The 27,938-nt window shown below is 35.4% G+C and overlaps 1 protein-coding gene across 6 annotated transcripts in view; it reads left to right on the top strand.

Moving 5' to 3' along the window:
* The window catches only part of LOC143468236 (FH1/FH2 domain-containing protein 3-like), a 39,627-nt gene that overhangs the window by 10,775 nt on the left and 914 nt on the right, over positions 1-27,938 (top strand). Inside the window, exons 5-26 of one of the 6 annotated variants that reach the window (XM_076965308.1) lie at positions 1,812-1,917; positions 8,226-8,320; positions 9,390-9,501; positions 9,592-9,770; positions 11,850-11,909; positions 12,073-12,143; positions 15,077-15,250; positions 15,463-15,549; positions 15,925-15,990; positions 16,086-16,211; positions 17,253-17,317; positions 17,419-17,496; positions 18,530-19,167; positions 19,252-19,548; positions 19,817-19,945; positions 20,039-20,194; positions 20,455-20,637; positions 23,499-23,618; positions 24,539-24,700; positions 25,423-25,613; positions 25,827-26,019; positions 27,607-27,721. In XM_076965308.1, coding sequence (XP_076821423.1) covers positions 1,812-1,917; positions 8,226-8,320; positions 9,390-9,501; positions 9,592-9,770; positions 11,850-11,909; positions 12,073-12,143; positions 15,077-15,250; positions 15,463-15,549; positions 15,925-15,990; positions 16,086-16,211; positions 17,253-17,317; positions 17,419-17,496; positions 18,530-19,167; positions 19,252-19,548; positions 19,817-19,945; positions 20,039-20,194; positions 20,455-20,637; positions 23,499-23,618; positions 24,539-24,700; positions 25,423-25,613; positions 25,827-26,019; positions 27,607-27,721 — 3,403 coding nt within the window. Of the gene's footprint in view, positions 1-1,811; positions 1,918-8,225; positions 8,321-9,389; positions 9,502-9,591; positions 9,771-11,849; positions 11,910-12,072; positions 12,144-15,076; positions 15,251-15,462; positions 15,550-15,921; positions 15,991-16,085; positions 16,212-17,252; positions 17,318-17,418; positions 17,497-18,529; positions 19,168-19,251; positions 19,549-19,816; positions 19,946-20,038; positions 20,195-20,454; positions 20,638-23,498; positions 23,619-24,538; positions 24,701-25,422; positions 25,614-25,826; positions 26,020-27,606; positions 27,722-27,938 lie in introns of all 6 variants that reach the window. The other 5 variants (XM_076965306.1, XM_076965310.1, XM_076965309.1 and 2 more) reach the window with 5 other exon arrangements.

Raw genomic sequence — 27,938 nt, 5'->3', positions numbered from 1 at the left:
ACACGATTTTCACATAAAGTCATATAAAGTCATATTTTCCAAAAAATAAAGTCATATTATTGATTTTTTAAGGTCATATAAAAATGGCCCTAGTCATGACTCATGACGCTTTTTGTGCATAAATACAAGTAGGTTTAGCGAATTGGCCATTTGATGCTAACTAGTTTACAAGCCTTCAAGGTGATGTTTGATGAAACTTGTAATGTTATTGCATAACTGTTTTTCTTTTGAGCGCTTGAAGTTTGGAAACTTACAATTAATTATTCACAATTCATTGTCAATAATGCTGCGATATGGAATACGTTTCGTGCTGGGAAGATTGTAATTAGGATTAGTTGTTACCGAATGTAATTATTAGGGCAACCAAAAGTCAATATGGTCAATTTTTTTTAACCTGCTCAGAATGCTATCAAACAAGCACAAAACAAATTTCAGCTTTGTACGACGTGTGGTATAGAAGTTATTAGGTCAAATAAAGTCAAAATGTTACGTTAGGTCAAAATACGGTCAAATTGTTTCTTTAGGTCTTCTTTTTAGGTCAAAATCTATTAAACTTGTAATTTTGTAACCATTTTGTAATATTATTCTTCCGTTTTTCTCTTTTCTTGTACCGCAAACAATTCCAGTGCCCCAAATTATACTTAGAACCAAAGCCACAAAGAGAGGGAAGGCCTTTCAGCGCGTCTGGTGACGTCACGATGTGAAGGCATTGGATTTGAAACTGCAAGTTGTCAATCTTAATACGCAGAAACGAAAAAAAGTCAACACTAGAAAAGCGTTTTGTCAATTTTAAATGCAGCTTTAGATTGGAAAGTTGCTGTAGACAGTGTAGAGACTATCAGTATAGCGTTTTTCAAAATATGGTCAAAATTTAAACTTTTTAGGTCAAAATTTGCAAATTTTAAAGTCAAAATTTAAACTTTTTAGGTCAACAAACTGGTTGCCCTAGTAATTATATATGAACGGAAAAGCTGTTCATAACCTATTCGACATTATATGATTGTAATTTGTAGCTCCTTTACTCGATTATTCGGTTTGCTTATTAATAGTTTATTAAGTGCCAGATCTACGACAAACATCGGCGATCATGGTCCTCTATGTCTCTCTGTTGCGGGACATGCGTATGAAGTCGTTGTTTTTAGTATTCCCATCTGTGGCTAATTTATTGAGATATGTCAATCTTTGTCGAGCTTTTTTGCTTCGCACGATGCTAGGAGTTTCTTTGCTTTACCGGAAGAGCCGATGCGAACACGGATATAAGTTAAATTTATTTGCTGATAATTATTTACTTGTTAATTTTGTTATATGCGTTTGGTTTGTTTATACGCGGGTTGAAGACTTAGTTTATAAGATCGAGGACATCGTATCAGTACCAGATTCCATCGTTGTTTCCTCATTGTACGCATTCTTTCTTACTTGATTTCTAAATAGCTGGGCACATGGTGCGGTTATGCTTCATAACCGCAGGGCATTCGCTTAGTTTACTTGCTTAACAACTGGTTAGAAGTACTTCATGGTCTTGCCAGAAAGTACTAGGAGATTACTCTTCTCTCAACATCGTAACTGGTGTAATGAGGAAGAAAATATCTAAAAACAGACAAATTTGGTATTCCCGTGAATCGTTGGTCTACATAATAATGAGCAAGATGTCTTTTACTTGTAAATATTTTGCAATAAGATGTGCAGCAGTGATACTACATTTTTTATTTGACGTTTCTGCATCCAACAAGGAATTCATACTGATTTTATTCATACCGTTATATTGCCATTGGTTGTAATTTTTAACGTAGAATTCTGTTTGCATTTTGCAGGACGACAAGGATCTGGTTCATCAATTTGTCAATGCAGATGGGCTTACTTGTCTTATTAAAGTTGGTGCAGAAGCAGACCAAAATTACCAAAATTATATTTTACGAGGTAAACCTTTTTCATGCTTGATAACTTCTACCATCTTTTAATCTGCACCTACTGTATTTAATTCTGGCTGCTTAGAAAAGCAAGTGTAGTGTAGAAAAGCATATAGAACAGGTTTCTTTTCAATAAAATTTGTTGTTGTAAACGTTGAACTCCCAAAAGTTCTGTGAAAATTAAAAATCGTTTGAGATCAACTGAAAATCCTTCCTCGATCGACTTCCCTGGTGTACAATATGTACATTGTACACTTCCCATTTAAGGTAATCAGAGAATGATTTACAATTTGCGATTTATAAATTAGAGTTTTGGCTGGCATTATTTCACCAGAAAAAATCGTTCATTCGAAGCTATTTTGCACAGTTTCTTGTTAACTTAACTAAAATGTTTTAAATAGTAACCTAAATCTACTTTCTAATTTAAATCTAACTACACTAAAATCAAATTTTTGCATACCCATTCTTCCATCCTAACCGCCTACCTTTAACAACAGGCTTCCTGACCTATGTGCTAATTGTCATAATTAGCCCTTATTCCTATGGATTTCTTGTGTAGATTTGATAATATTATAATGTTATTAGTAATTTTAAGTCCTTTAGGAATAACGTCAAGTCGTCACAGTACACCTGTAGAAGCAAGCTTATGCTTGCGAAAGCCCGTGTCGAAAAATATAAAGTTAACCTTAAAATTGCCAAACTATATCCTGTTTCTTATTTTACTTTAAAATTTGGTTAACACGGTTCAGACAACATCAACAATGTTATTAGTCTTCAATATCGTGTGTTTACCAGCAAACGCTTTGCTATATTTTGACCTTGTTTGGTATGCGCGTCCCGTTTCTGTTACTTCTTGATTGTGCAAAGTGTAAACGTATGTTACCACAGCGCACAATGCGCGCTCTCTACGTTCAGTCTAGTTTCTGCAGTGATATCCAATGCGTCTCTGAGATATGTGCTCTGAAAGAAGTAAACGTTTCGTTGTTGTAACTATATTCAAGAACCATGTCGTTTTGGTTATCGTACTGTGATGCTCAACTTGTGTATCAGTAGTTAACGGAGTCTGATAAACCAACAACGAAATAATATTCGTTTATCTTAGGAATTATTTTGCGGATTTGGTGGCCATGCTAACCTACCATCTTATAGCACCATATTGTATTATTGCTATCTTGCATGTTTTAATCCCAAGTTTCCTTGGGCTTCGCCACTTTTTCTTGCTCGTTAACTGTTCGTGAGCATGTGTTTTTATTGTGCTAAACTACAACGGTTAGCATCGTAACTTTCGCTCCGCACAGTTAATGGCGAAAAATAAACAATACAATACAAAAAAACAATACGCAATTACAACCAAGATTCCTTGTTAGAAAAACCTATATATGGTGAAATAGTCACTCCGTGAAGTTTTTGCTGTTCAAAACTGATTGTGAAATGCCACAATTTAACACAATATGTTTTGGTTAGACTGAAGGGTAAAACGTTGTTGGTTAGGAAATGATTTGTAAAGTTTAGGTCTAATAATATAAATCTAAAGATATAAATCTAAGACAAAGAGTTGTGACGTCATACATATCACGTACATATCAATTAACACGTACATAGGTAGCGTTAAGTGTTTTATAGGCTAGCGATTCACCTTAGTGAGACGAACTCGAAATAGGAGTTGTTACCGGTTGCTAAAGCATATTAGCGGCTCCAATTAGAATACTATTTTAATGGATTTAAATGCAAACAGCTGTAATAGAAATTAGAAATACCTGTAACGACTCTGGAGCAAATGGATGGGCATGCGGTTGACTGCACCGACCGGTGTGATGTGTGTGGTTAGGCGTGGCATACCCGAAGTCACCGTCGCGTATACTACGCGCATGAATGTTGTGAGTGGTTATATTTTTCGTGTTGGAACGTGCCCGGCAAGCTACAACGGTAGTGATAGCCAGCTAAACTGCTAAAGCATTTAGGCTGCCATTATTTCACGGAGAAAATCATATGTCTGAAGCTATTTTGCACAAGTTTTCTGTTAACCTAACTTAAATGTTATAACAATTAACCTAAACCTAACCTAAATGTAGCTTCAATTGAACCCAAGATAACTAAAGTCAACTATTTGTATGCCCATTCTCCTATTCTAATCGCCTATCTTTAACAACGGGCTGCGTGACCTACATTTGGCGAAATAGTCACTTTCAAACATTTATTATTTTTCTGCCAACTTCCAAAGCTTAAACATAAAACGTACTGTAATCTGATCATTACATTCCACATAGTTTTATTTAAGATGTGCACTTTAAGGCAAAAAAATGTATCGGTATCGCTAAGTACGGTATCTTGAACATACTGAGGAACATATTCAATGAAACATGAGTTTGTCCAATATAAATTTCATTTGTTTTTATTTTGAAATTTATAGCAGATTTTGGAGAAACTACATTGTGTTGAACGTTAAATGCATTTACCAATTTTGACTCTGATGAAATTTGCACAGACCTCAAAGTCATTTTCCTACACAATTATTCTTGCACGTTTTAATCCTTTGGATTTGCTGCTTTTTTCCGATCATTGGTCTGGATTAAATTCTTTTTTTTTTGAATCTTTTTAAAAATAGTTCTGAAGCAATAACAATTTTACATAAATATTCGGTATGGGAGACAATGACATTTTTTTAGGAAATTCCTTTTCCTGACCGGAAATGATTAATTTTTGTGTTTTTCGTATCATTTACAGAATGATTAAAGAAAATTTATGTAAATTAATAATTTAAGAATGAATTCACACAGATTTTTCATTAACTGACTTCACGCTTGTTTCACTTTCCCCCGAATGCTTAATTAAAGTAGAAAAAAATAAACAGCGAATAATAAAAAATAAGCGAAATCTTTGTGAGAATTTAGTTGAACAAAGCCGCCGTTTTTTAATGCCCATTTCCCTTGCTTTTCTATGTTGTCTTATGTGGACAATCTTTTTTGTTACGGTGTATTACAACTGCTATATGCGAAAAATTACAACTGCTATACAGTATACAAGCTACGCATGTCTTTCGTTCACCGTATTGGCACAAACCCATGCACTATTGCCGCCTCGGCCTTTACAAATATGATGTATGGCCAAAACATATGTAAATTAATTTTTTCTTGATGTACAGTATTTCTTAAGTTTTAGGCAAAAAATATCGTAAACGCTATTTACTATGTAGTTCTAGCTGCATGAAGTTGTTGAACCTATCACAAAAGAACAGCCAATATTTTCTGCTGCCGCTATTTACCGAAAAAGAACGGTGCGTTCCAAGTTATTTCTCATTGTTTCTTGTTAACAACCTAACTTAACTAAATCTTCCTTCCAGTCTAAATCTAACTTCAACCAACCATTCTCATTCTCTAACTTCAATGAACCATGTTGCATCACCATTCTCCTAACCGTCTAACCTTAACAACGGGAAGGAAAATCCTAAGAAGAAAATCTAGCCGCGCATGTCTATGTACAGTATTGTTGCGTAATACATAAAAATAGTAGCAATCCTGTTTACCTCCAAATTCACACATTTTAGAGAGAAAAAACAAATCTTCTGTTGTGCAATTAACCGGAAATGCTTTTGTACAAACACTTCGTTTGCAAAAGTATTGTGTCAAAATCTTGGATTTGATAACTTGCTGCGTTGTGCCACTTGCTGAATTCATTGTTTCGATTAATTATCAACCAATTACTAAATACGTGGTCCTGATCCTACCCTGTGAAACCAATGACGATAGATTTTACGGTTTCATAAAAGCGAACGACGATGCACCGCAAAAGTGCGCAGGAAAAGACGCAGCAATCACAGGTGTGAACGTCACGTCATTTAAAAAACGTAACCTACTCAAACGAACGGTCTTATCTTGTTTGTTTTTAAATGATGAAACGGAAATCTCGTTGGCTTACTATTTAAACAGTTTGGTTATTTAAAAAACATTATTGCAGTCTACCTACACGCGATGACCGACGTGTGAGACGTCATCTAGTATTAATCAATACTCAACCAAGTCCAAATATTAAAAACATGGCAATACTCGACTGAACAACTGGAATCGGATTCAACTCGGCCCGTTCCTCCTTTAAACCACGTCCATAATGTAATAAACGAAGTCAAACTTTGACCCAATGTTTTAGTTGTTCTTTCAAAAATAATCGCAATCATTAGCAGCGATAGTAATTATGCTAGGGTTACCATATCAGAAAAAGCCAAATTCCTGATGGTATCAATGGACAACTTTTGCGACACTAAACAGACGCTACACGACGTTTTACAGTATGTTCTTACATCCTACCAATCCAAACGTTTATTTTTTCTGCAAGACAGCATCACTGTCACAGAGGGTAAAGAGCACAGAATTGCCACATTTGCTTAGTCCAACAACTTTCTGTTTAATAGAAAATAACCATCTTATAATCAGTAGTATTGCTTATGTTCTTGGTTATTCGTAATATTGAGAAAGTGTACAGCACCTATAATAAAAACCTTTTCTTGTAAGCTATTTCTGTTGTAATATCACAACCTTTCGGCTGCAAAAGGTTAGAGTATTCTAACCGCACGCAGCAATGGAGTTAGATAATTCAACAGGTAAATTAAGTTAAGATACCCTCATAAGTCGAAAGGAGCTTGCCTGCATCTCGTCAGTAAATTTACATTTTCGCGTAGCCATTTTCAACAGTAAAACAACAACAAAGTTTAATCTTCGGCACTAAACAAATTCTTATTGTGAAAATATTACCAGTTAAATTTCATAAAATGCATTATTCAAAACCTTCGACATTTAAGCTCTTTTAAAAATTTATTCCTGACCCAGATTTGAATACTAAAATCCCGGACATTCCGGGAAAATCCAGACGTATGGCAACCCTAAATCATGCACCCAAGCAAAGCACTGTGAACAGAAATACTGTAGTTATAATATTCATTTGTTAGGTCTGGTTTACACCCTGAGTACTTGTTTTATCTTGTGTTTCTCTTTAAGTGATTTCCAGAAATGTCAGCTTCTATTACCATATCCGCAATCCAATATTTCCCAAAGAAATACAAAGAAGCCATTGTAGTATTTGCGAGTTGTATATTTTATCTTATCATCTTTATCTCTTTGATATGTGAAATCTTTATGAAATCACTATTCCACAAAAGTTTAGAAGTTTAACATCTAGTATCAATTTTATGTTTTGATCACACTTGCATGATTATTCGACTATAGGCTGTCGGAATGGCTTAAGAATTGTGACAAAGCCGAAAGAGGCTTAAAGTGTGCCCGAAAATAACTTAGGTAATGATTGCTGGTAACAACTAGCACTTTCATGCATTGGTATCCAACTTAATTATATGACTTTTGACAAAGAAAATCCCATACCGGTAATTAATTCACATCAGATCAGTTATTTTCCCCGAATTTAAAATTGTATCTTTCTAATGCCTGTAACTTTTTAAACAATTTTTCTTGTTTTAAAACATATCTGTGCGATTTACTCCATTTTTCAATGAGTAACAAGTTTTGAAGTCTTTTTAAATATAGATTCAATACTTTTGCTGCAAGTGGAACTTGTTGTTACATTTAATACCCTTCCATTTTTGATTAACTCCCAAGGGGTCACGTTAGGGGAGAAAAGTTAACCCCGGCCCTTTCTCCTAACCATCTTTGTTGTGAAATGATTTTATTCGTACAATATAATGTGTATCTACTGTACCAGTAGTATGATTAGTGGGGAATACCAAATACTAACATGTCATCACAAGGCAATGGTATATGTGTAATACAAGAGGACCTAGATCAATTAACCAATTAATAAGACTAGTCAGTTAACAGTTGTTATAATTTATTTTGATCGAGTCGGTGTTTGTGTTGTGACTGGTGTGATAATGTACTAATAGACCAAAAATTAAAATAACAAATTAATTTATATAGTAGTCCTGATGAATAATACCAAATTCGGGCAATACGATACAACATGAAGAAAAAAAATACAAAAATACGTATCTATGACAATTTTTACTAAAGCAAACTCAGTAACTGGGACTCGAGCAGTGAGAATTCATCGCCGAACTTAAGTCATGCAAACACTTTTCTCAATCCAAAAATAAAGATTGTGATTGACCATACCATGGTAATACAATTATGGATCAGAAACTAGTTGATTTAAAGATGTTACGTCACCCAGAGTGTGTTTGGCCCTCTAGCAGGCTATAGCCTATATATTACTGCAGGAAAAGGTATTGTAGTATTATCTTGTTTACTGTTTTTGCTGCTGTTTATGGTAAATTGATTTTTCTCACTTCCATAACGTTATTGTAATTATTTACAGCACTTGGTCAAATAATGTTATATGTGGATGGTATGGAAGGTGTCATACAGCACATAGATACTGTGAGATGGCTTTATACACTAATTGCATCAAAGGTATGTATATTACAAGCTTATGCATGTCTGCTGCGATGTGAAGAACTCTGTTCTAATGAAACAAGCAGACTAGATCTTGATTTAATATTCATAACACATGAAAGAGATACTTTTATTGTTTCATTGATTGAAATGCTTCGTGTCAGATTGAATGTAGTTTCTGTCAACGTTGGTGTAGTATGAGCTCAGGTTTCAGTCACCATATGTAAAATTTGAAGTATTGTAGTTTTATTATTTTTGTAATTATATACCCCCATTGTATCTCTGTGCGAGGGGCTGGGAGAATTTCTTTTGTCTAGATCTCCAACAAACCAACTCAGTATAAAAGCGATATGGATGACAAATAACAAGCTTGATGAAACCGTTTGCTTTTTTTCCACTCCTTCACCATAGCATATTTTCGACTCTAACATCACCACAGCCTATTTTTCTCGGTAAACACAGACCACAGGCTTTACATTACATATACAAAGCAAATAGAATTTACATTCATCTAAGCTGAACCAAAAATTAAGTGAATCATATAAATTATGTAGTTGACACATATGTTAGCATATGCGATACAATTTCAATCAAATATTCAGTGAAGCTTGCGACAAGTATGATGCAAAAGACAATGTTAAATGGGAATTGCTTAGTGGTGTGGTATCAATGGCCACAAGCCTACAACTATCATACTTCATTAGGTTTTAGTTATAATGCTGGGCTTCATCGACAAATTTTTTGGACCATCACAAAAATTGTCAACCATTGAATTGGACTGAACTCTAGCTTAGCACGTATTTTCACCATTATTAACAGATTCGAATTCATGCAAATTACATACCGTATAGTATTATCATTTTTATTCACACAAGTCTGAATCTTTTCGTTTTGGCATGTCTCTAGATATAATCTTAACTTTGCTAACCTATGCAAATTTTAAAACTTGTTAGTCTTTAAGGATTTAGAATATCTCTAATTACAGTCCTTTGTGTTTAGGTTTAACTTTACAAAACTGTTTAGTAATCAGATAATTTTTGATGCATTGAGTATTGAATATTTGTTGAATAAAGCGTTTTTTTTGTAGTTTCGCCTGGTTGTGAAAACTAGTTTGAAGCTTCTGCTTGTTTTTGTGGAATACTCTGAACCGAATGCTCTGGTTCTGACTGAAGCAGTCCAGTATGTAGACCGAAGAAAACGTGAGAAACAACTGTTTATGTAAAATTTAAAAATATACAAAATGACATTAGATTCATAAATATAACGTATGAATTATTATATTGTGGAAGGTTCTCCAATTTGGAGCAATCTGATGGCAGTTCTTGGTGAAAAGGATGGAATTGATTCAGAATTGCTGGTCTATGCTATGACATTAATTAATAAAACTCTGAGCAATGTCAGTGATCAAGACACATTTTATGATATTACAGACTCACTTGAAGAACAAAAAATGGATGTAGTAGCACAGGTGTGATTTTAAAGAGACAATATGATAGACTATTTTTAGGGTAAATTTGCAGTGCAAAATCAAAATGGCATTTAATTTTAAGGAATTGGTTCTGGTTATTAAGGTATTGGAGGTAATGTATTTTCATTAATTAGTACAAAAAAGTAAGTTCATGAGGCTATTTTTAAATCATTTTTGTATAAATTACCTCACCCATACTTGATTAAAAACTGTTTTTACTCTTCCACTTTATTTTGGCATAATTGTTTATTCTGGCATTTAGCACCAAATTTAGCTTCCATTTGTAGACAATATATATCCGGATTGATTGATTTTAAAACAGAACTTGTTTAAATATTTTACCACGGATTTGTCCATTAGTTGTGTGTTTTCGTATTGGTAAGACATCTAGTCGCTGAGGCTCTGCAAAAGCATAAAAAGAAGACTAAGGATTTTTCACTGACAACTAGAAAAGAACCTTCAATGTTCACCATCCAACAATGGCATTGAGCATGCTAATGTCTCGAATGATGTTTGATAGTACTGTATTGCAAGAGCAATAAAAATCCTATTTGGTTTTTGATATGTTTTACTATAACTTTAGTCATCTTTTAGTTAGGATAGCAATAGGGTTATACCAAGTACTCCTGCTTTCTTAGCATTTCAAGCAGCCCAGATATCCTTCCAGTAATTATAAAAAAATTGTAACCCTATCCAAAAAAGCTAGTTCAAAGTTAAACATCCCATCATTATAAACTTGTACCACCCTCAAATTGCTTCAAATCATGTTTGGCTTGATAAAGCACTTGCTCATTTCCTTGTACTTGTTACTTTTCCTTATGGGATACCTCTTCCCTTTTGTCCTGTTCCGAAATATCTTGGGGCAGCTCTGGTCAGGTTGCCCATGTACCACCGACACCTTGAGTCACTTTGCAAGAAACTCACATCTTGCATCGCTTTAATTATATGACTGTTGAGTTCCAGCTTGTGTGCTGGAGCTACAACCCTTTGGAATGTGGACAATAGAGCCAATTTATCTGCTCCGCTCTAAGCTATTTTCCTCATTAACCAAGCAAGTTCAATAACTCGAGAATTCAGCCTTCAGTGCAGCTGGTTGGGTTGGGTTACTGCATCTGTTGGCCAATTAATTATTTTCACAACTTTTTTGTCATTCATTTCATTATTTTTGTTACCATATATGTGTGAAGTTTAGCATGCCTTTGGAAGAGAAACAATTACTGCAATTTAAAACAATTTAGTGATATGTTCTAACAGTATTATCCTAAAATTACTTTCTTTATTTTTTAAATTAAATTATTTTTGGTAATTGCTTATAATTTCATGGGAAATATTATGTTTGCATTCACTTAAGTTTTACTTAGCATGGTGATAATATATGGGTCATATAAACTGCAACTTCGGTTATACAGTACTAGACCAGTGGTGTCCAACACGTGGCACACAGCCTATTTAAAAATGGCACTTGAGCTCTGGTGAAAATTCATATTCCAAAAACTAAGATTTTACATTGACAAGTTTACACAGTCAATTGTTGTGATATTGTTTATTCACAATACAAAACAATTGCAGCAATTACAACAAATAACATTTACTTCTGACCTGTATCACAGTATAATAGTCTAAGTGCATGCACAGGTCAACAGGTGGCTGTAATGTTGTTGAAAATTTACTAAATTGGCCCTTTTTCTGTTTTGTCTGCGGACATGCAGACAAAACAATCATATTAGAAAGAATTAGTTAAACGTAATTTACCAAACTTTGGCACAGGAATAAGTTATAAGATAAAAATTGGCACGTCAGCGTGTTTGAGTTGGACACCCCTGATGTAGACGATATTTAAAAATATAAAGAATTGTACGTGATTTCAAAGAACGAGAGCCAATCTGAAAAAAATAATGCCATTTTGAAATGAGTGACTTCAAATCATCAAAGAAACACGATCATTTTACATGCCAAAAATGTTTGTTGGTCAGTCTTAAACACTTCCATGATTGTAGCATTAATGCTTCATTAGCTTACATGTCTTATCATATTTTATAACCTTATACCTAATTCTGATATTCTTTTGCTTGTATGCAGCATCATATAAATAAAAAAGGAAATGATATGGATCTTGTTGAACAATTTAAAATATATGAGGTAACAACTTTTATATATTTCTATAATGAATACCAACAATGTTTTTGGAGTTATCAAAACTGCAAATTGCTGTTGTCTTTGCATAAAGTTGGTTAGACGCGGACATTTTTACATGCTGGTGAAATAGATAGTAACAAACTAAATTATTGGATATATTTAATAGCTGGCTCTTAAACATGAAGATGGGGATGATGACATGCTGGCTGTTGCTTGCACTTCCGCATCAGGAATAAAGTAAGTGATAAGTGATTTTTTACACCACGATCATGTAAAATTTTGTCTCAAATCAATCAAAACATTTATAACTATTGAAAGCAAGTTCACAGCTACTGTTTTGTATGCCATTAGAAGACAATAAAAATGTGTATGAGTGAGTGTATGAACAAAGTAACGCTGCAGTTGCTCTCAAAAACAAGCTTGCGAATGTGTTTTCTATGGAGTGTGCTCATGCCTCCCTTTGGATAATACTAGGGATGTGCCGCGAGGAAGATTATTCGGGTTCGTGTGAACCCGAATATCATGAAGGTCGACACGAATGAATCCCGAATCTATTCGTATTAGAACCAATCAATAAAATTTCATCCAAAAATTGTCAAGTCTTGCTTTTAACATGATGTAATCGATAAACAAATCGCTTTCTTTCGAAAAATAGTGTTTAAAAAACGATTGAAAAAGCAAAATCGTTAGGAAAACGACCTTCATTGTAAGTACTGCTGACTCTAGTTTAGCTCTGTCGGGAAACTAGATCATCATTTTTAAGAAAAGTCATTAAATTTATAAGTAATATTGTATTCGGCTTCGCCATTGTTGGTATTCGTGTTCGCCCGAATCTTCCATAAAGGCGATATTCGGCGAATCTATTCGGGTTTGGGTTCGTATCGGCTGTTAACTGTAGTTAAAAATACAATTACTGACAATTTTTAAGAACTTTTGTGGCCTGTTTTTCACACTTTCAATACTACTGTAAGTTGCATGATTTGGCCAAAATAGTTTGGTTCATTTTTCGAAAGATTTACTTTCAGACCGAATCCAAAAAACACCAAATAGGAGTTCGATTTAAAAATGCTCATTTTGGTTATTTTCGTTCCAATTTTTAGTTACAATCTGCATGCGAACTGGAACTTTCAAACAAGCCAACTTCTAGCCCTCTTGTAAATCCCCGGCTAAAAACAACACCAACCATACCATACACTCTGAATTTTTTAATCAGGTTTTTAAATGCTGTCATAAGAGTCCAACAAAATCATAGAGATCTTAGTTTTGGGTGGTTGGTGGCTTCCTCTACAGACTACTGTCTTAATGGTATATACAGAATGAAATAGCTAGGTGTTTTTTGTCTTTTTTCTGTAGTTTGACTTGCATTTTTGTCACTTTTGCACTTTGACTTTGACAAGAATAATTTTAAGATTTACCATGATTCACTGAGAACTGGATTAAGTGACCTGTTCTAACCCGTCATAAAGGCCTTTGAGCTGCAAACTCTGTTAGACTCGTGTGCTAAACACCTTTTGAATTTTGTGAAGACGACCTTGTGTATATTATGATTTATAAGGAGTTTTTGCAAGATCTTTCAATCTCGAAATACTGCAATTTTCATTTCAATTTGTTAACTTGCGTTATCATCGTGTGCACTAATTTTTTCTCATCGGAGCTAGCTGTTGAGGAAAAAAACGAGTAGCCACTGGATTATGCTGTCTTTGAAAATACACAGGCAGTGTATTTCGTGAGGGACCTGGTGGATGGTGTGATCAGATTGTGTGCGGTTTGCTCCTTCGTGCCACACAAACAAGCTTCAGAGTTCGCCACTCTCCATTTGTTGAAAGTTGAACAAAAGTGGCCAACGCCAGGTATAGTCTTGGTTAAAGCATATCCATGCCAACATAAGAAGCGACAGTTTGATGGGGTAGAAGTGGACATCGGTGATGATATTGCAAAGTGTGGCGGAAATTTGATTTGATGACACTGATGCCCGAGTTCTTGTCTTGTTCTAACAAGTGCAATATGGCCAGAACATATAGATGTGTCAATTGTCATCGAGCTTACTTGTTTGCTGAGGCAAATGGCATGGAGTGGAGTGGATGAGATGACTCCGTTGCCCAAGGCAAGAGAGAAGGAGTTGTTTAATCGCAGTGATCCCTGCATACATGAGAAGATTGTCGTGTTATACTAACATGTTTATAGCAGTGTCGATACTGTGGGTGGGAGCACTTCAACACATATGGCAAGCCTGAAAGCTTAAGCGCTTTTAGACTGCCTTTCACAAGTTCCATCAGACACGGACATGCTTGAAACCGATTCATGTTATGAGTCGTCAGCATAAATGCTTGCGAAAGCCAGGTGGAGATGTGACAGAACACAAGGCAAGGTTGTTATTAGCTGCCCAAGAAGCAATACTGTCTCCATCGTTATTTATGTATTTTTATCCCCGGTAAATGTGGTGGCCGGTGACAGTTTAAAACGATCTAAGACAGAGCAAGGCAAACAGGTGCAGCAATGAGGATGACATTCGTTAAGGTGGGGTCTTGTATAGATTGATGTTATTATAGTCATCAGTGTTTATGCACATCCGCCCAATCTCTGACAACAATGCTATAATGTGCTCATCAGTACAGTTTTTTCCTGTGTGTTTATGATCTGTGTTTCAAATGTCTACTTATTTGTTGTCTTTATGACTAATCAAGCGTGTCCAATTCCATTTTGTAAATGTGCGCTCAGTGGAGTAAGGCTTTTGGTTCAATTCTTAACTTATGTGAGTTTGTTTTTTGTTTCTCCACCCTTAAACTTTTCGGCATGGCTATATATATGCATATATACACATACTAGGGCTGGGAAAGTTTACTCGGTTAATAGCGGCTTTGTGATAAAAAATTTGTTGGCCTTAGCCAAAAATGTAACTGTAGGAAAGAATTTAGTTCAAACTATTTAATATATTTGCAATATGGAGTCGAACATGACTTACTTCACTTATAGTATAATTTAGCTAACAGCTAAATTCCCAACCCTTATACGTACACGCATGGCTGCCACTATTTCAACAAAGAAACAGTGCATTTGAAGCTGTGTCTTACAATTCTTATTTATCCAAACTAAATGTTACCTTAATCTAACCTAAATCTATCTTCCAATGAAACCCTGGTATAACTTATATATACATCACTATATTACAGATGGAACAGAGAACGAATTAAATCTGAGGCAGATCGTAAAAGCAAGCGAAGAAATTCTTTAACAACTGCTATAGAATTATCTAATGAAAGTCCGGTGTCTGAGCTCGCATCTCTAATCAATCAAGAAAAGGCTATTGATTCAACTGTCAGTCAGAAACCTTGGAAACCACACAGGTAAAGTTTGGTACTTGAAGTCTGTGCAAAATTCGGGCCACATAAGTATGTAGCATGGACCACGTTGTAGCCTGCCCGCCGTCTGCTGTATACCTCTGCTTTAGTGGAACCTGGATGTGTTTGGTATAACATTCTACTATTAGCAGCCCATTAGTTTATGCTAACAACTGTTAGCATTTTAAACATTTAGTATATTGTCAATTTTAATGAAGCTCAACTGATACATTATCACTTCCTGCCCCTGAGCTTATAACTGAGACTGAAGTTAAAACAAGGAGTCGTCGCCGAAGTCCGCAAAGGTTAATGATACATCATGGCAAATATTCTATCGTTGATAATACATGTACAGTTGTACATAAATGCACTTTGTTGCATGTTTGATAGCTATGCCATTTGAATCTTTGCTTTGCATAACATAACATCATCAACATCTGTTTTGCTATAAGTTATGCTGCATGATGAGCTTGGTTGCAGAGTAACAGTGCGTGATAACTTTATATCTGCATTAATCTTCATGCCTCCCGGTCTTGCATATCAATTTTTTATAACGTTTTGATTATTTTTATGATCAGCTGTTCGAATTATTTGCTCATTACCATAACTTTCCTAATATTGTTTCTGCTAATTATTGAATTTGTACGAATAACATTTAGCATGTTCTTCGTTTATAGCAGAAATGACCACATGAAGCTCAGACAAAATGATTTACGACGAAATGTATTTACCACTGAAAAACCAAGGTTTATCTTTGAAAGATTTTTTTGCAAACTTGCAGTTTCTTTGTTTTTATTCAAGCTGGCGCTAACTCTACAATAACATTTGCATTTGCCTGCAGAATGCATAACATTACTTCATATTCTTCACCATACACTAACTCAGTGACAGCATCTAACGATGAAAATGAACAGCGGGAAAGAAAAAGGCGACAAAGACTCGCCAAGTGGGATGAAAAAGAGCGAAGGTGAAATGAAGTATCACTAATCAGTTTCCTAATTTCGATGGTTATTCCCAAATATATAAATAAATGTTTGAACCATAAAGCATGTTGGATTCATATAGCGGGCACCATGAGTCAATCCTGATGTTTATTGCTCTATGAGTAATTTCAATATTTCTAAAACCGGAAATGTGAATTGCATTACTAGTTATTAAGAATTTATTTTTATTTTTTTACTGTAATTCAGTGCATTAACTTATGCCTAGGTAGCATTGATAACTACGATTTGTTGTGCTGTTGCTAAAGTTTGCGTGTAAATGCAGCTACAGACATCAAATAAAGAGCGCTTCTAATCAATATAGCTCTGAAAGTGAGGTGCACCGTATTGTCACTTGTAGACTTGTGATTAGTTTGTGATTTGTGAATGAAGTATCAATTGTTGGATCATCACGTCAAGTGTGTATAGATGCAACATACCTGCAAGTTAGACTAAATTTTACTGAAGTTTGGTCGTATATACTTTCAAAGTTTCATGAAATTATAGAATATTTATGCATTTTGTATGCTGTGGGTTGATCATACAGATTTGTATCAGCCAAGACAAGGAACTTAAATTTGTGACTGCAGTTGCAGTTGGCATTTTAATATTAACCATAATGATTGCAGTTTCTCCTACAATCAGTTCAGCATGTTTTTGCAATGATGTGTATGGGAGATATCTGCCTAACTGCGTTAACTAACTGATGTGCAGCATCTTTTTACTTTCTTGTAATTCATTATGATTGTGCCCAATTAATCAAGGTTTAACAACATTTTATATCAAGCAAAAACTGTCCAGCTCTGTTGACATGCATATTGGCACCGTTATAGTATGTGCAATTGTGCATATTGAAATAGTTGTGCTAGGAAATGTTTCTCTGCATGGCATGCTCAAAATCAAAGAACGAATTTCTGCAGGTGTTTGGATCATGTGTTTAATATGGAAAGGAAAATAGGGTGTTTTTATATTCTGACACTTCCATTTTCAAAGGTTTATCAACAAATAATAGATTTACCCTGTTTCAGGCAAAATGTTTTGAACAACGAATTGTCAGCACGAATTTCTACACAAAATGGTTTGCTGAATGGAGGTATTGTCAATTTATGTTTCCTCAATTGTTTTTGCTATTATTCAATATTACTGTATTATTTTTCTTGTCTACCTTGTTTTTTTTAATTTTATATCTTTCAGCCCAAGATGCACCCAGTGAACCACCTCCTCCTCCAACAAGAACTTCTTCAAGTAAAGCGCTTGAACAAAGAAGACTGGGTAAAAATGAATGCTACATTTCAGATTAGCTGTACTTAGAAATGTAAACTTGGTCATAGATACTGATACATATTTAAAAACCAAACCAAGTTGATATGGCCAAAGTGGAAGCAAAATATTTGTGTCACAAGAAGCTATAGCTGAATAATAAACATGGCACAATAAAAATATTAAAGCCATTTGAAGCGTAACCGCCACAAACGTAAAGTGTTTATAGAGCATTCTCAACTAAATGTTATGCACTTTCGAGGTAAGTCGCAATATATACAGTAGTTGAAACTTTGTCGTGACTTTGACCAAAGATGCTAGAATAGGTAGACCATTAATAGCATCGCAATGTTTATAGCCATATCAATAATTGCCTTGGTAATCTTCCTTCACCTGAAAAATATCTGCAACTTAGAAATGCAAAACATTATATCGTCTGCGCAAAAGCTAAGGTTTCATTATATGCACAAGATTGAGTAACCATATTTTGTGAAATATTGGTTTGCTTTGCTATTTCAAGCGTGTAATAGCACTGAAGTTGGTTGAGCATAGAGCTTCTTATACTTGCCATATAATAATGGTATGAAAAGTATCATCATATCATTTTCCCTACTTACGTTTTATGAAAGTGAAATGAATTACATGCTGGATAATAATTAATTTAAAGTAAAGTAATATGCCTACTAGAGTCAGCATGTGTGTGGGATATGAAAACAGAAATATATTTCGCCCACAGTTTGGCATTTTATTTTGACAGATGACGTGATGCCCAACTGTTTGCGAAATATATTTCTGGTTTAATATACCACACCAAGCTGTCCCTGGTTTTACTATACGCTTTAATTTAACAAGTGCAGGAATGCAGAATCAATGACTGCTTTTCCTTTACTGACCGTTATGAAGTAGAGTAAGTGTATGGGAGATAGGGAGTAAGTGTTCCTTTAGTAGTTTATTTGTATGTTTCACTAGAATGGTACTTTAGCCATTTCTTTTTTCTTTGTTTAATCAATAGATGCTTGTTGTTGCATATTGCTTTGTATTACAGAAAAACGAAAACAACAAGTGCTCCAGGACAAACGAGATCTTCAGCAGCGACAAGGACCACTGGACCCGCAAACTCAATCACAACCTGATGATAGCGGTGACATAGTCAGGACACGTCGTCGAAGACATGACCATGATAGTAAAAAGTCATCAGTAATAACTCCATCTGTACATGAGACCAATAAAGATGTGCATGGTTCACTAAACGTATGTCACGTAGACAAGTCGTTCCCGGGAATTAGTTCAGGAACCGAAAAAGTTATCATAAATCATGGGATAAAAGCAGACCCCACCGCCGAGTTGAAACCGACAGAACTTGGAAAACAACGCCCGAATGATGTAATTACTACTGATCAGAAATTGATAATGGACATGCTTTATGCCAATCAAGCTGTTGCGGCGAAACAAACAGAAAGCGACGAGGGTTCAGATGATACCGTGGCTTCAGCTGAAAACGACATTAAATTGTCAGGTGTTCAAGCCATTGCAGAGAAACTCCAAAATGGTACAGTTGATTTAGCAAAGCGTTTAAAGCCATCCGAAAAAGAAACTTTGCCTATTAATGAAACTATCCCCTCTTTTTCTCCTAAAAAAGACAGCGATATTATGTGGGAGAAGTTGCTCACGCAGGGAGCACAAGTTAGTAATCTTAGGTTATTGTAGGTTTTTGATACAAATGAATGAAATATATTTTTTTGAACGTAATTATGTTGTATTGTGTAGAAAAAACTTTTCATTGATGGCTTTGATTTTGGTGGACTCTCTGAATTAGATGATATTGATGTTTTAAATCCTGTTCTACTCTCCAATGGTGAAATTTCGGCGCTTCCTTCTGGTTCAGTACCCCTGTCCCCTCCTGGTGTAGTGCCACCCCCTCCACCTATGATGAATGTACCACCACCACCACCACCCCCTCCTCCTCCACCAGGTGTCCCGGCTGCTCCGCCTCTTCCAGCCTCTCCACCACTTCAGCTGTCTGCAACTGCCAAAAGACGAACTGTACGCCTGTTTTGGAAAGAGGTTGTTTATTTTTTAGATTTTTATCGATGCATGTGTTTTCAGCAAACGTTTGTTATAAGAGTGAGGACAATTATTCGTAGTAAATAACGACTTGCCATGTTTAGCTTGCTTTAAATGACAAATATTTCTTATCAAAATGATTACAGTGTCGGTTAATAACACACCATACCGATGTAAAGGAGCACAACACCAATTTTTTTTAAATTCGTTGTTTCTACTAGCATATAGTTTTCAAAAAAATGTGTTCTTGAAATATTGCTTATCGTAGTGCTCACCTACTAGTAGTTCCAATATGGTAGCCAGAGCAAGCGTTTGGGCAGACGTTGATGATGTTGAGGTAGACCCAGAAAAGTTTATCCATTTGTTTGAACTTAAAACAAAAGATGTTATTCAAAAGGCAAGTGCAAATTTGTTCAATATCATCTATTCCTTAAGTCAATGCATTTGACTGGTGACTTGTCTTGACATTTAACTGGTTAAATGTCTGCAGAAGCAGCAAACAGAGAAGAAGAACGAGCTGCATGTCCTTGATGTTAAAAGATCTAATGCTATCAACATTGGATTAACTGTTCTTCCTCCGCCTCGGACAATTAAATCTGCCATTATCAACATGGATGAATTTGCGCTTACCAAAGAACAAATTGAGGTCGGGAAGAACTTGTACTTTTGTTTTTTGTGTGTATGATGTATGTGTTGTGCATTTACAGCAAAGTAGCGCTCTAAAGTGCATATTGTTCTTTAGTTGCCGTGTAGTTTGAAACGGCTACTCTTTCATTGCCATATGGTGCACTGTATAGGTAACTGAGAGAATTGTTGCATCAGATTGAGCATTATGCTTGGTATATTTCAGGAAAAATACTGTTCGTTAAAACTACTTGCCGTCATTTCATTGTCGTTTTGCTGTAGAAATTATTGGCAATGGTGCCTACCGAAGAAGAAATTTCTGCAATACAGGAAGGAATGCAGCAGTCACCAGATGTTGCCCTAGGGTCAGCCGAGCAGTTTCTCCTCACTCTATCTTCTATATCAGAGCTGGAAGCAAGGCTTAACTTGTGGGCTTTTAAACTAGACTATGATGCTCTTGAAAAGGTAGGATATTGGACGTTGCTGCAATGATTAAGCCTGCATAGTTCATTACACTACCTTCTTATAGTTTTTGAAGCAAAAAAACTGTATAATAAATAGTTTTTCATCATCGCTTATCTAATGCTATTGTATCAAAATAAACTCCAAAACCGCTGTTTTCAACTGATGCTTGCACACTCTGCAGTCTAGTTCAAAATATCATTTTAAAGTGGTACCGTATTGTCCTTTGCGTATGATATCTAATGCAATACAAGTTCCTCACGTTTTTCTTCAACTATGATGGACGTTTAACAGCGTAAACAAGATAAATCTTTTGATAAGCAATTGCTTATGTATGAAATTTTCTAAAATCTTTGGTCTGTAAACCGATTCTTTAAGGTCACATAGAAGATAATTTTCTCCATGACAAGTGATGTTGCAGCTGGAATGGAAGCTGCTCGACGGACAACCAGTTGTTTTGTATGAAATTAGAGTAACCGCATTTCCGCAGTTGTAGTTAACAAGCGATCGATCGTAAGAAAACGAGGCCGTGAGATTAACCACAAACCATGTTTCAAAAATTTCATTGAACCATAGCAGTATGTTTGTATGATTCGGTTAGGTGATGATGATCTGACAATGATCTTTTTAAGACGAAGAATATGAATACGATTCAAGCGATTGGTCGTAGCAGTAGAGTTTTGATGTTAGATAGGTTTTTTAGAGTTTTGATGTTTGATAGGTTTTTGCTTTTTTTGTAATTGGTATTACAAACTGCTTTTTATAGTGCTCTTTAGTATATGCAATGTTGAAAATAGGTTGCTGGCATATTCCTTGTATTTGACCGATGGCAATACTAATGACAGGTTATTACATCTTAGTGAGTGCTAGATATAGAGAATTTACCGGTATATTTTAGACATAAGTGTTTGTGCTGGATGACTTGTGGCCGGTATTGGGTAGTTGGTTTCTGTTTTTATACTTGTTCAAGGATAGATTGCAAAAAAACGTCCCGGCTTATGTAGCAGTTGTTTCTATTCATTCTCGGCAATATTGTTGTATTTATATTGTAACACTCCACTTCATTGGCAAATGGCATGTGTTGCGCTGTAAATACGGGCAATGCAGATAACACCCCATTCTTGAATATTTTCTAAATAGCCCACTTTCAGTTTAACCAATTATTATTTTTTGCTTTTTTTCAGAAGTGTTGTGTCAATACCGGTAGTGTTATATTTCCAGATTTTGTATTAACCACACATTCCGCCGTTACATATAATGGTGGCATTCAAGTTTCTTGTGTTCAGCTTGTTATAAAACCATGCATTTCCCAGTTTTTGTTGAGATAGAGTTCAGTTTGTTCGTCTTCAGTACACACATGCAGTACACCAGTCTACAAGTATATTGCAGCCGTCAGCCTTCGCAAACTATAATGTTTTCGTCCAATATGGCTCGCCATAAGTGTGTGCATTGACATGCGTTTACTTTTTGATTTGTGTCTGTCTTTTGTTTCCGGAGTTTCATAGCCTTAATTTTGTTTTTGCGCAGCAGAATTGTCACCATCACAATAACTTTTTATACTTAGTTTAACGATTGTTATGTAGTAGCGTAATGTATTCAGTTATTCATTACATTTATATTTCCTTGTTTTTTATCGGGTGTTATCACATTTTTAGTAATCACGCTATACCCCACCCTCAGGTTATAGTGTCATTGTGTGTACGTGTTTTAATTACGCATTGATAAATAATGTGTGTTTTGTCAAGCTTGGAAGTGGGTGAAATGATAATTCGACTTTTGGGGTAGAAGAGAACTGACGTCTTCTATGCTCACTCGGTATGCCCGTAGCTGTAGTTTTTTTAGTTGAAAATATGCCTACTGTGCCAAGTTGTTGCTTCTTTTAAAATTGTTTCTGCTTTTCATAACCGCTGAGTTTCGGATTTTAAGCGGTCGGGCCGATATTTCCGGAAAAAGAACCTGGCAGTCTAGGCGGCAAGGAAAATTAGCAACAGAATGTTAAGTTCTCGGAAATTACTACTGCTCGCACCCGGCTCCCTAGCGATATTAAGTAATAGCTATAAAAATTAGAAGAGATTTTGGATATTTATGTTTTATTTATGCGTTTTTTCTGCTATTGTTTTCAATATGTGTTTAACAATCCGATGTGTGTAAGCAAGTTCTTTTCAAAAATAATATTTTTTAAACTGGCATTTGCTATAATGTTATCAATTTTGACGTTTTTTCTTCGCCTATATAGGCCATTATAAGCACTCCGTTTAACCATCCAAATTTCAGTGCCTGGTGCCACATGTGTTTGTATTATCAGTTCCAATATCGCTACACCTTCATTGTCATCGCTTTACAAATTTTTTTCTGTTTTTATGGGGTGTACCCTTCTCCGAGTCGGTTTTTTGTTTTGCTTGTGTTTTGGTTTTTGTTGACATTTTTTGTTTGCGTGTTTTATTTTATTTACGTTTCGGTTTCATGTTTGCGTTTTCTTTTTTGTTAGGGTTTGTCCCTTTTAGGCTTCTGTAAGAATGCCCCACGCGTGCCAACAGCAGCTGTTATTGATTTATTTATTAGGGTCAAGTGCTAAAACAAGTTAATTTCAAATCAAGGAAGAATTTGCCCTTAATTTTTTTAATAACAACTAGTGTGGCGTCAAGTTTTGGCGTCGTTGACAAGTTTTGTTCGGTATATACTAACATTAATCACATGGAGAACCGCTACCATTGCTAGCATTGAGAGTGTTTTCAGCAAAAAAAAACAAAACGTCTGCTGTTATGCTAAACTGGAATATATAACTACTCAATTTCAGCAACATTAAACGATTGACTTTCTGCAGATATTATTATAATGTTTTATTTAATATTTTGATATCGCAGGAAATTGCTGAGGCCCTTCAAGACCTTAAAGACGCAATCCATGAGATAAAGAACAATTTGACTTTACGAAGGATTCTTACCACTTTAAGGGCAATTGGCAACATTCTTAATAAAACGAAGGTACGGTAGTAGTAGGATTTGATTTGCGGTTAATTTCACTAATCTTAATTTACGGTGAATAAGATATGTAAGTATTAAAGATTAATTACCGGTATGGGTTCGGGCATTTTAACTTAACATGAAGCTATCGTCTAATGATTGCCACGATAAAATAAGCTGAGCAAAATATAAGCTTACCTGTATAAAGGTTTTGGTATTTGAGTTTATGTTTTCAAGCTCAATTCAAATTTGGTTGCGTGTTTTAATCCGAATACCTTGTCTTACCATGCGGTTTAAACCGAATTCAACACCAAACTTAATTAATGCAACGAACGCAGATATATACTGTTTTCACAAAACTGACACGTTTTGGACATTGACAATAGTCCTGCATTAGAGCATACACCGCAAGTCAAGGATATTCTCAGTACTTAAACGACGGTGTGTTAATATTTTGTAAATTGAAAAGCGTGATTTTAGACGAAGTACATGCTGCACCCAGATTTGGACCGAAAATGCCAGGGAGATAAGATAAGACAAGTTTTCACTAATCACGAAATTACCTTAAATCAACAATAGTTATGTTTACGGAATTACCGGTAGTTTTCCAAAGATAGTGATATAACAGATTCGTTTAACCTTAAATCCACCGCGCCCAAATTAAAGGCGTGGAAGAAGTTTCGACAATCAGAAAACAATTTTTCGTCATTGATAGTTTACATAACATAAACACTTCAGATTAAAATGCCTTATTTGGTTGTATGATTTTGCGCACCGGTTTGGAGTAAATAAACATAATATTTCTTTATTGACAGGGCGTGTCCATGAGTATGGCCACATAAGAAGTATGGTGTTTTTAAAATCAAGCAATGTATACAAGTATAGGTGTGTTTTTCATAGATATGTTTTTTTGTGATTTTCTTACCAGTACTGCTCTATAGGTAAAAGGATTTGATATAGCTTACCTGTCCAAAGTTCCAGAAGTTAAAGATACTGTCCACAAGCAGTCCCTTCTTCATCACGTAACTCAAAGCGTGCTTGAGAAATTTCCAGACTCCACGGATCTTTATTCGGAATTGGGAGCGTTAACCCGATGCTCACGGGTGAGTAAAAATAGTACGATTATAGTTCCTAAAATTTTCTGCTGATAAAGTTTATTTTGCTTTAAATAGCTGAAATCAACTGCTTGCATACCCATTCTAACATTACCGCCTACCTTTTACAACCCACTGCATGACCTAGCCCCTATATACGTTGAAATTGTCACTTTCATTAATAAGAAACATTGATTAAAGTCACACAATAATCAATGGCATAGTAAACATAGATTTGTTAGTACGAGGTTCGATCATCATTTCTGAGTTTCTAGGTGTAATGCCGTTGCAGTTCCAAGGCGGTATCCCTCTGTGTATTTAGACTGCTATATTTTGATTTATGAACGTTTGGGTACTTAATAGCGCATTCAAATGTTACTGAGCGACAGGATAAGTTAAACCTTAAATGCTGTTGCGTATAGTTGTATCAACTTTTGTAATGTTCATTTCGTTGATTTAAGCATGTTCTATGTTGATTAGCGTGGCCGAAAAAAGGGCAAAGTACGTGGTTACCGTCTCACCGCGGTTATTGTTATAAACTTTCATCGTGTCGCCAGTTGCATTTCAATTCAGTGTCCGTTTTTAATCTGCGATTTTACAGCGCAGATATGTACGCTTTCCTTTTATATGGCACTTGTCTCCCATTTGCCATAAGTCTGGAGCGTAAGTTACATTACCATAGTGACATGCATAAAACATTTATTATTCAAAATTCTTTCTTATTTCTGTAGGTTGACTTCACTTCTCTTGAGGAGACACTGAAGGCTATGGAGTGTCGTTGTAAGAACTCATGGGATCATCTCAAACTAATTGCGAAACACGAAGCGAAAGCTTCGAATCGCTCGAAGCTTTCTGAATTTCTCATGTCATGTGCGCAAAATATTATCACATTGAAGGTCATACATAGAAGGCTTCTCAACAGGTGAAATCTCAGTGATTACGCCTTTGGTTATAGTTAATTTGATCGTTTTATACCATTGATGATAAACTCGACACAATAAAACCTTGTACCATAATTTGCAGTGTCCCGTATTAGTCAACCGAATCGTCATTTTTGTGATTTCATGATATCTGTGTCTCCTTGTCAACATGCTTCTGTGGATTAGGGAGAATGTAGCAGTATTTTGTCTTTCAGATTCCGGGCTATGATGCATTATTTTGGGACTCCTTCAAATGTTATAGCAGACACGACAGTGCAGGGTTTCGCTCGATTGATTTCTGAGTTTGCACTCGAGTACAGAACTTCAAGGGAGAGGCTTGTTTCCCAAAGAAAAAAGAAGCATGCCCGAGGAGAACGAAACAGAACTCGTGGGAAAATGATTATAGAGGTAAATTTAGTGGATTAGCAAATTTCGACGTTTTAGAATTTAGATAATTTTAATCGAACCGTACTTTATCTTGCTTGTATGCTTGTACCTTCGAGATATTATCTAAGATGCAGTTTGATATGAAGCCAATATGCGAAATTAGTGAAGCTCTTTCTTAAAGGCACAACTTCTGACGTTTCATTTTTGTACATTTAAGTCTAAGTGCACGGTACCAGTTAATAAGGCTTTCTTGGTGTGGTAACCAAACTTTATCTGAAATCACTTTCTAATTTCTTTGTTGATGACCAACAGTGCTAGCTAAGTTTTAGTATGGTATAGTAATTTCGCCGATGATAAATTAATGCTTGCAAAATAGAATAATTACTGTTTAAGCGGTCCCCCTAATTTGTGCTTGTAATTGCGCACCATGGCATGGGTTCTTGAGCCCATGGACCGTAAGGTATTCGTTTAAACTGAGACGTTACCGATGCCTGGTTGAAATAAGAAATGAAATAGTTATGTTAACCAAATATAATGGTTTAAATAATCATATTTCCATTTCTTGTTTGTTATGGCCTTGTTGTTAATACTATTACTTATTTGGTACTAAACTACCGGGAACATTGAGTACTGGTGAATGGGGTACACCGCATTTAAAACAGATATTCATAAAATACCGATGTCCTGAAACAAAGATGAACTCCACTGTGACAAAACTTACAATATCGCAATCAACGTTGAAATCTTTAATTGTGTACGCCTGTTTTTTTAAATAGGTCTAATATTTATATGGTAACTACCACTATGCTTAGAAATTACCGTTTGTTTTCATGGATGATAAATAATCATGTTCAATAAATTTTGTAAACTTGGTTCCGCTTAGCTTTCTTAATTTACTTTTTTTGGCAAGCTATTTCGTGATTATTGCTTTACTTACCACGCCACATCCTAAGAACAGATTTTTCATAACACCGGTAAACTATAAATGACGATGTTTATACGTTCTCTAACATGTGGTTGTTGGAAAAAAGGTAGTTGTAAATGTGGTGTCGTAAGATGGGTCAGCATGGCATTGCATCATAGTTTAATCACTCACCTTCTGTAAAGTTAAAATTTCAACTTTCCAGTGCAGATCCATAGCTTTTGACGCAAAAAGGGTCCCATAGTATGAAAAAAGTTTAGAACAACTGTACTACGCTATATGTGCACTGTGCAGTATGTTCGCCACGAGCACATCTGTTAATGTGTTTGGAGCACATAATTCATCAGTATAGCGAACATAGTGAACAAGCACAGATCATGTAAACACTTCTTTTTTAGTCTTTGTACATGATCCTTCCTGTGATAGGCAATCAATGAAAATTGTTTTTAATACTTCGCCACTTTTTCGTCCCACTTCCTTGACATCGTTTGTATAAATTATCACTTTAAAATCATTTATTTTGACACGCTACTAGTGCAAAACACGAATTTCTGTTTAGTTTGTAAGTTTCCTTTTTTTCTCCCTTCTGCAGTAACTTCTGTACAAACCATGTTGGTACAGAAGTACAAACATACAGTGGTGTTTTCCATTTACCTGTTATAAAGGATTTAAATATACTGTCATAGACGCGTCGATTCTCCACGACAGAGGACCAAATGAAACAGAGATTGATGGAAACTGCATTGAAACCTGCAACAGATGTTAAGTTTGAAAAACGGTCACGTCAACGTTCAAACAAATGTGAGGAGAAATATATAGATTATAATATTATCTTGCATGCAAGAAATTCGAAATTGGACATATCATTTATATGCTTATTATTTACTTAAGTGAAGGTACTCCTTCACTTACCCTCAGATACTAATGGAAGGCGCTAAATTTTGTGAACATTGGTCCTTGCCCTAAAGTATTAAAACGTGCGCGCTTATAAACAAACGTTTGACGCGCACGTGATGAA

This window comes from Clavelina lepadiformis, chromosome 8 (assembly GCF_947623445.1).
Source record: "Clavelina lepadiformis chromosome 8, kaClaLepa1.1, whole genome shotgun sequence".
In the NCBI taxonomy this organism is placed as follows: domain Eukaryota; kingdom Metazoa; phylum Chordata; class Ascidiacea; order Aplousobranchia; family Clavelinidae; genus Clavelina; species Clavelina lepadiformis.
Note: the sequence above shows the minus strand (reverse complement) of the source record. Positions and strands in the feature narration are given on the sequence as shown.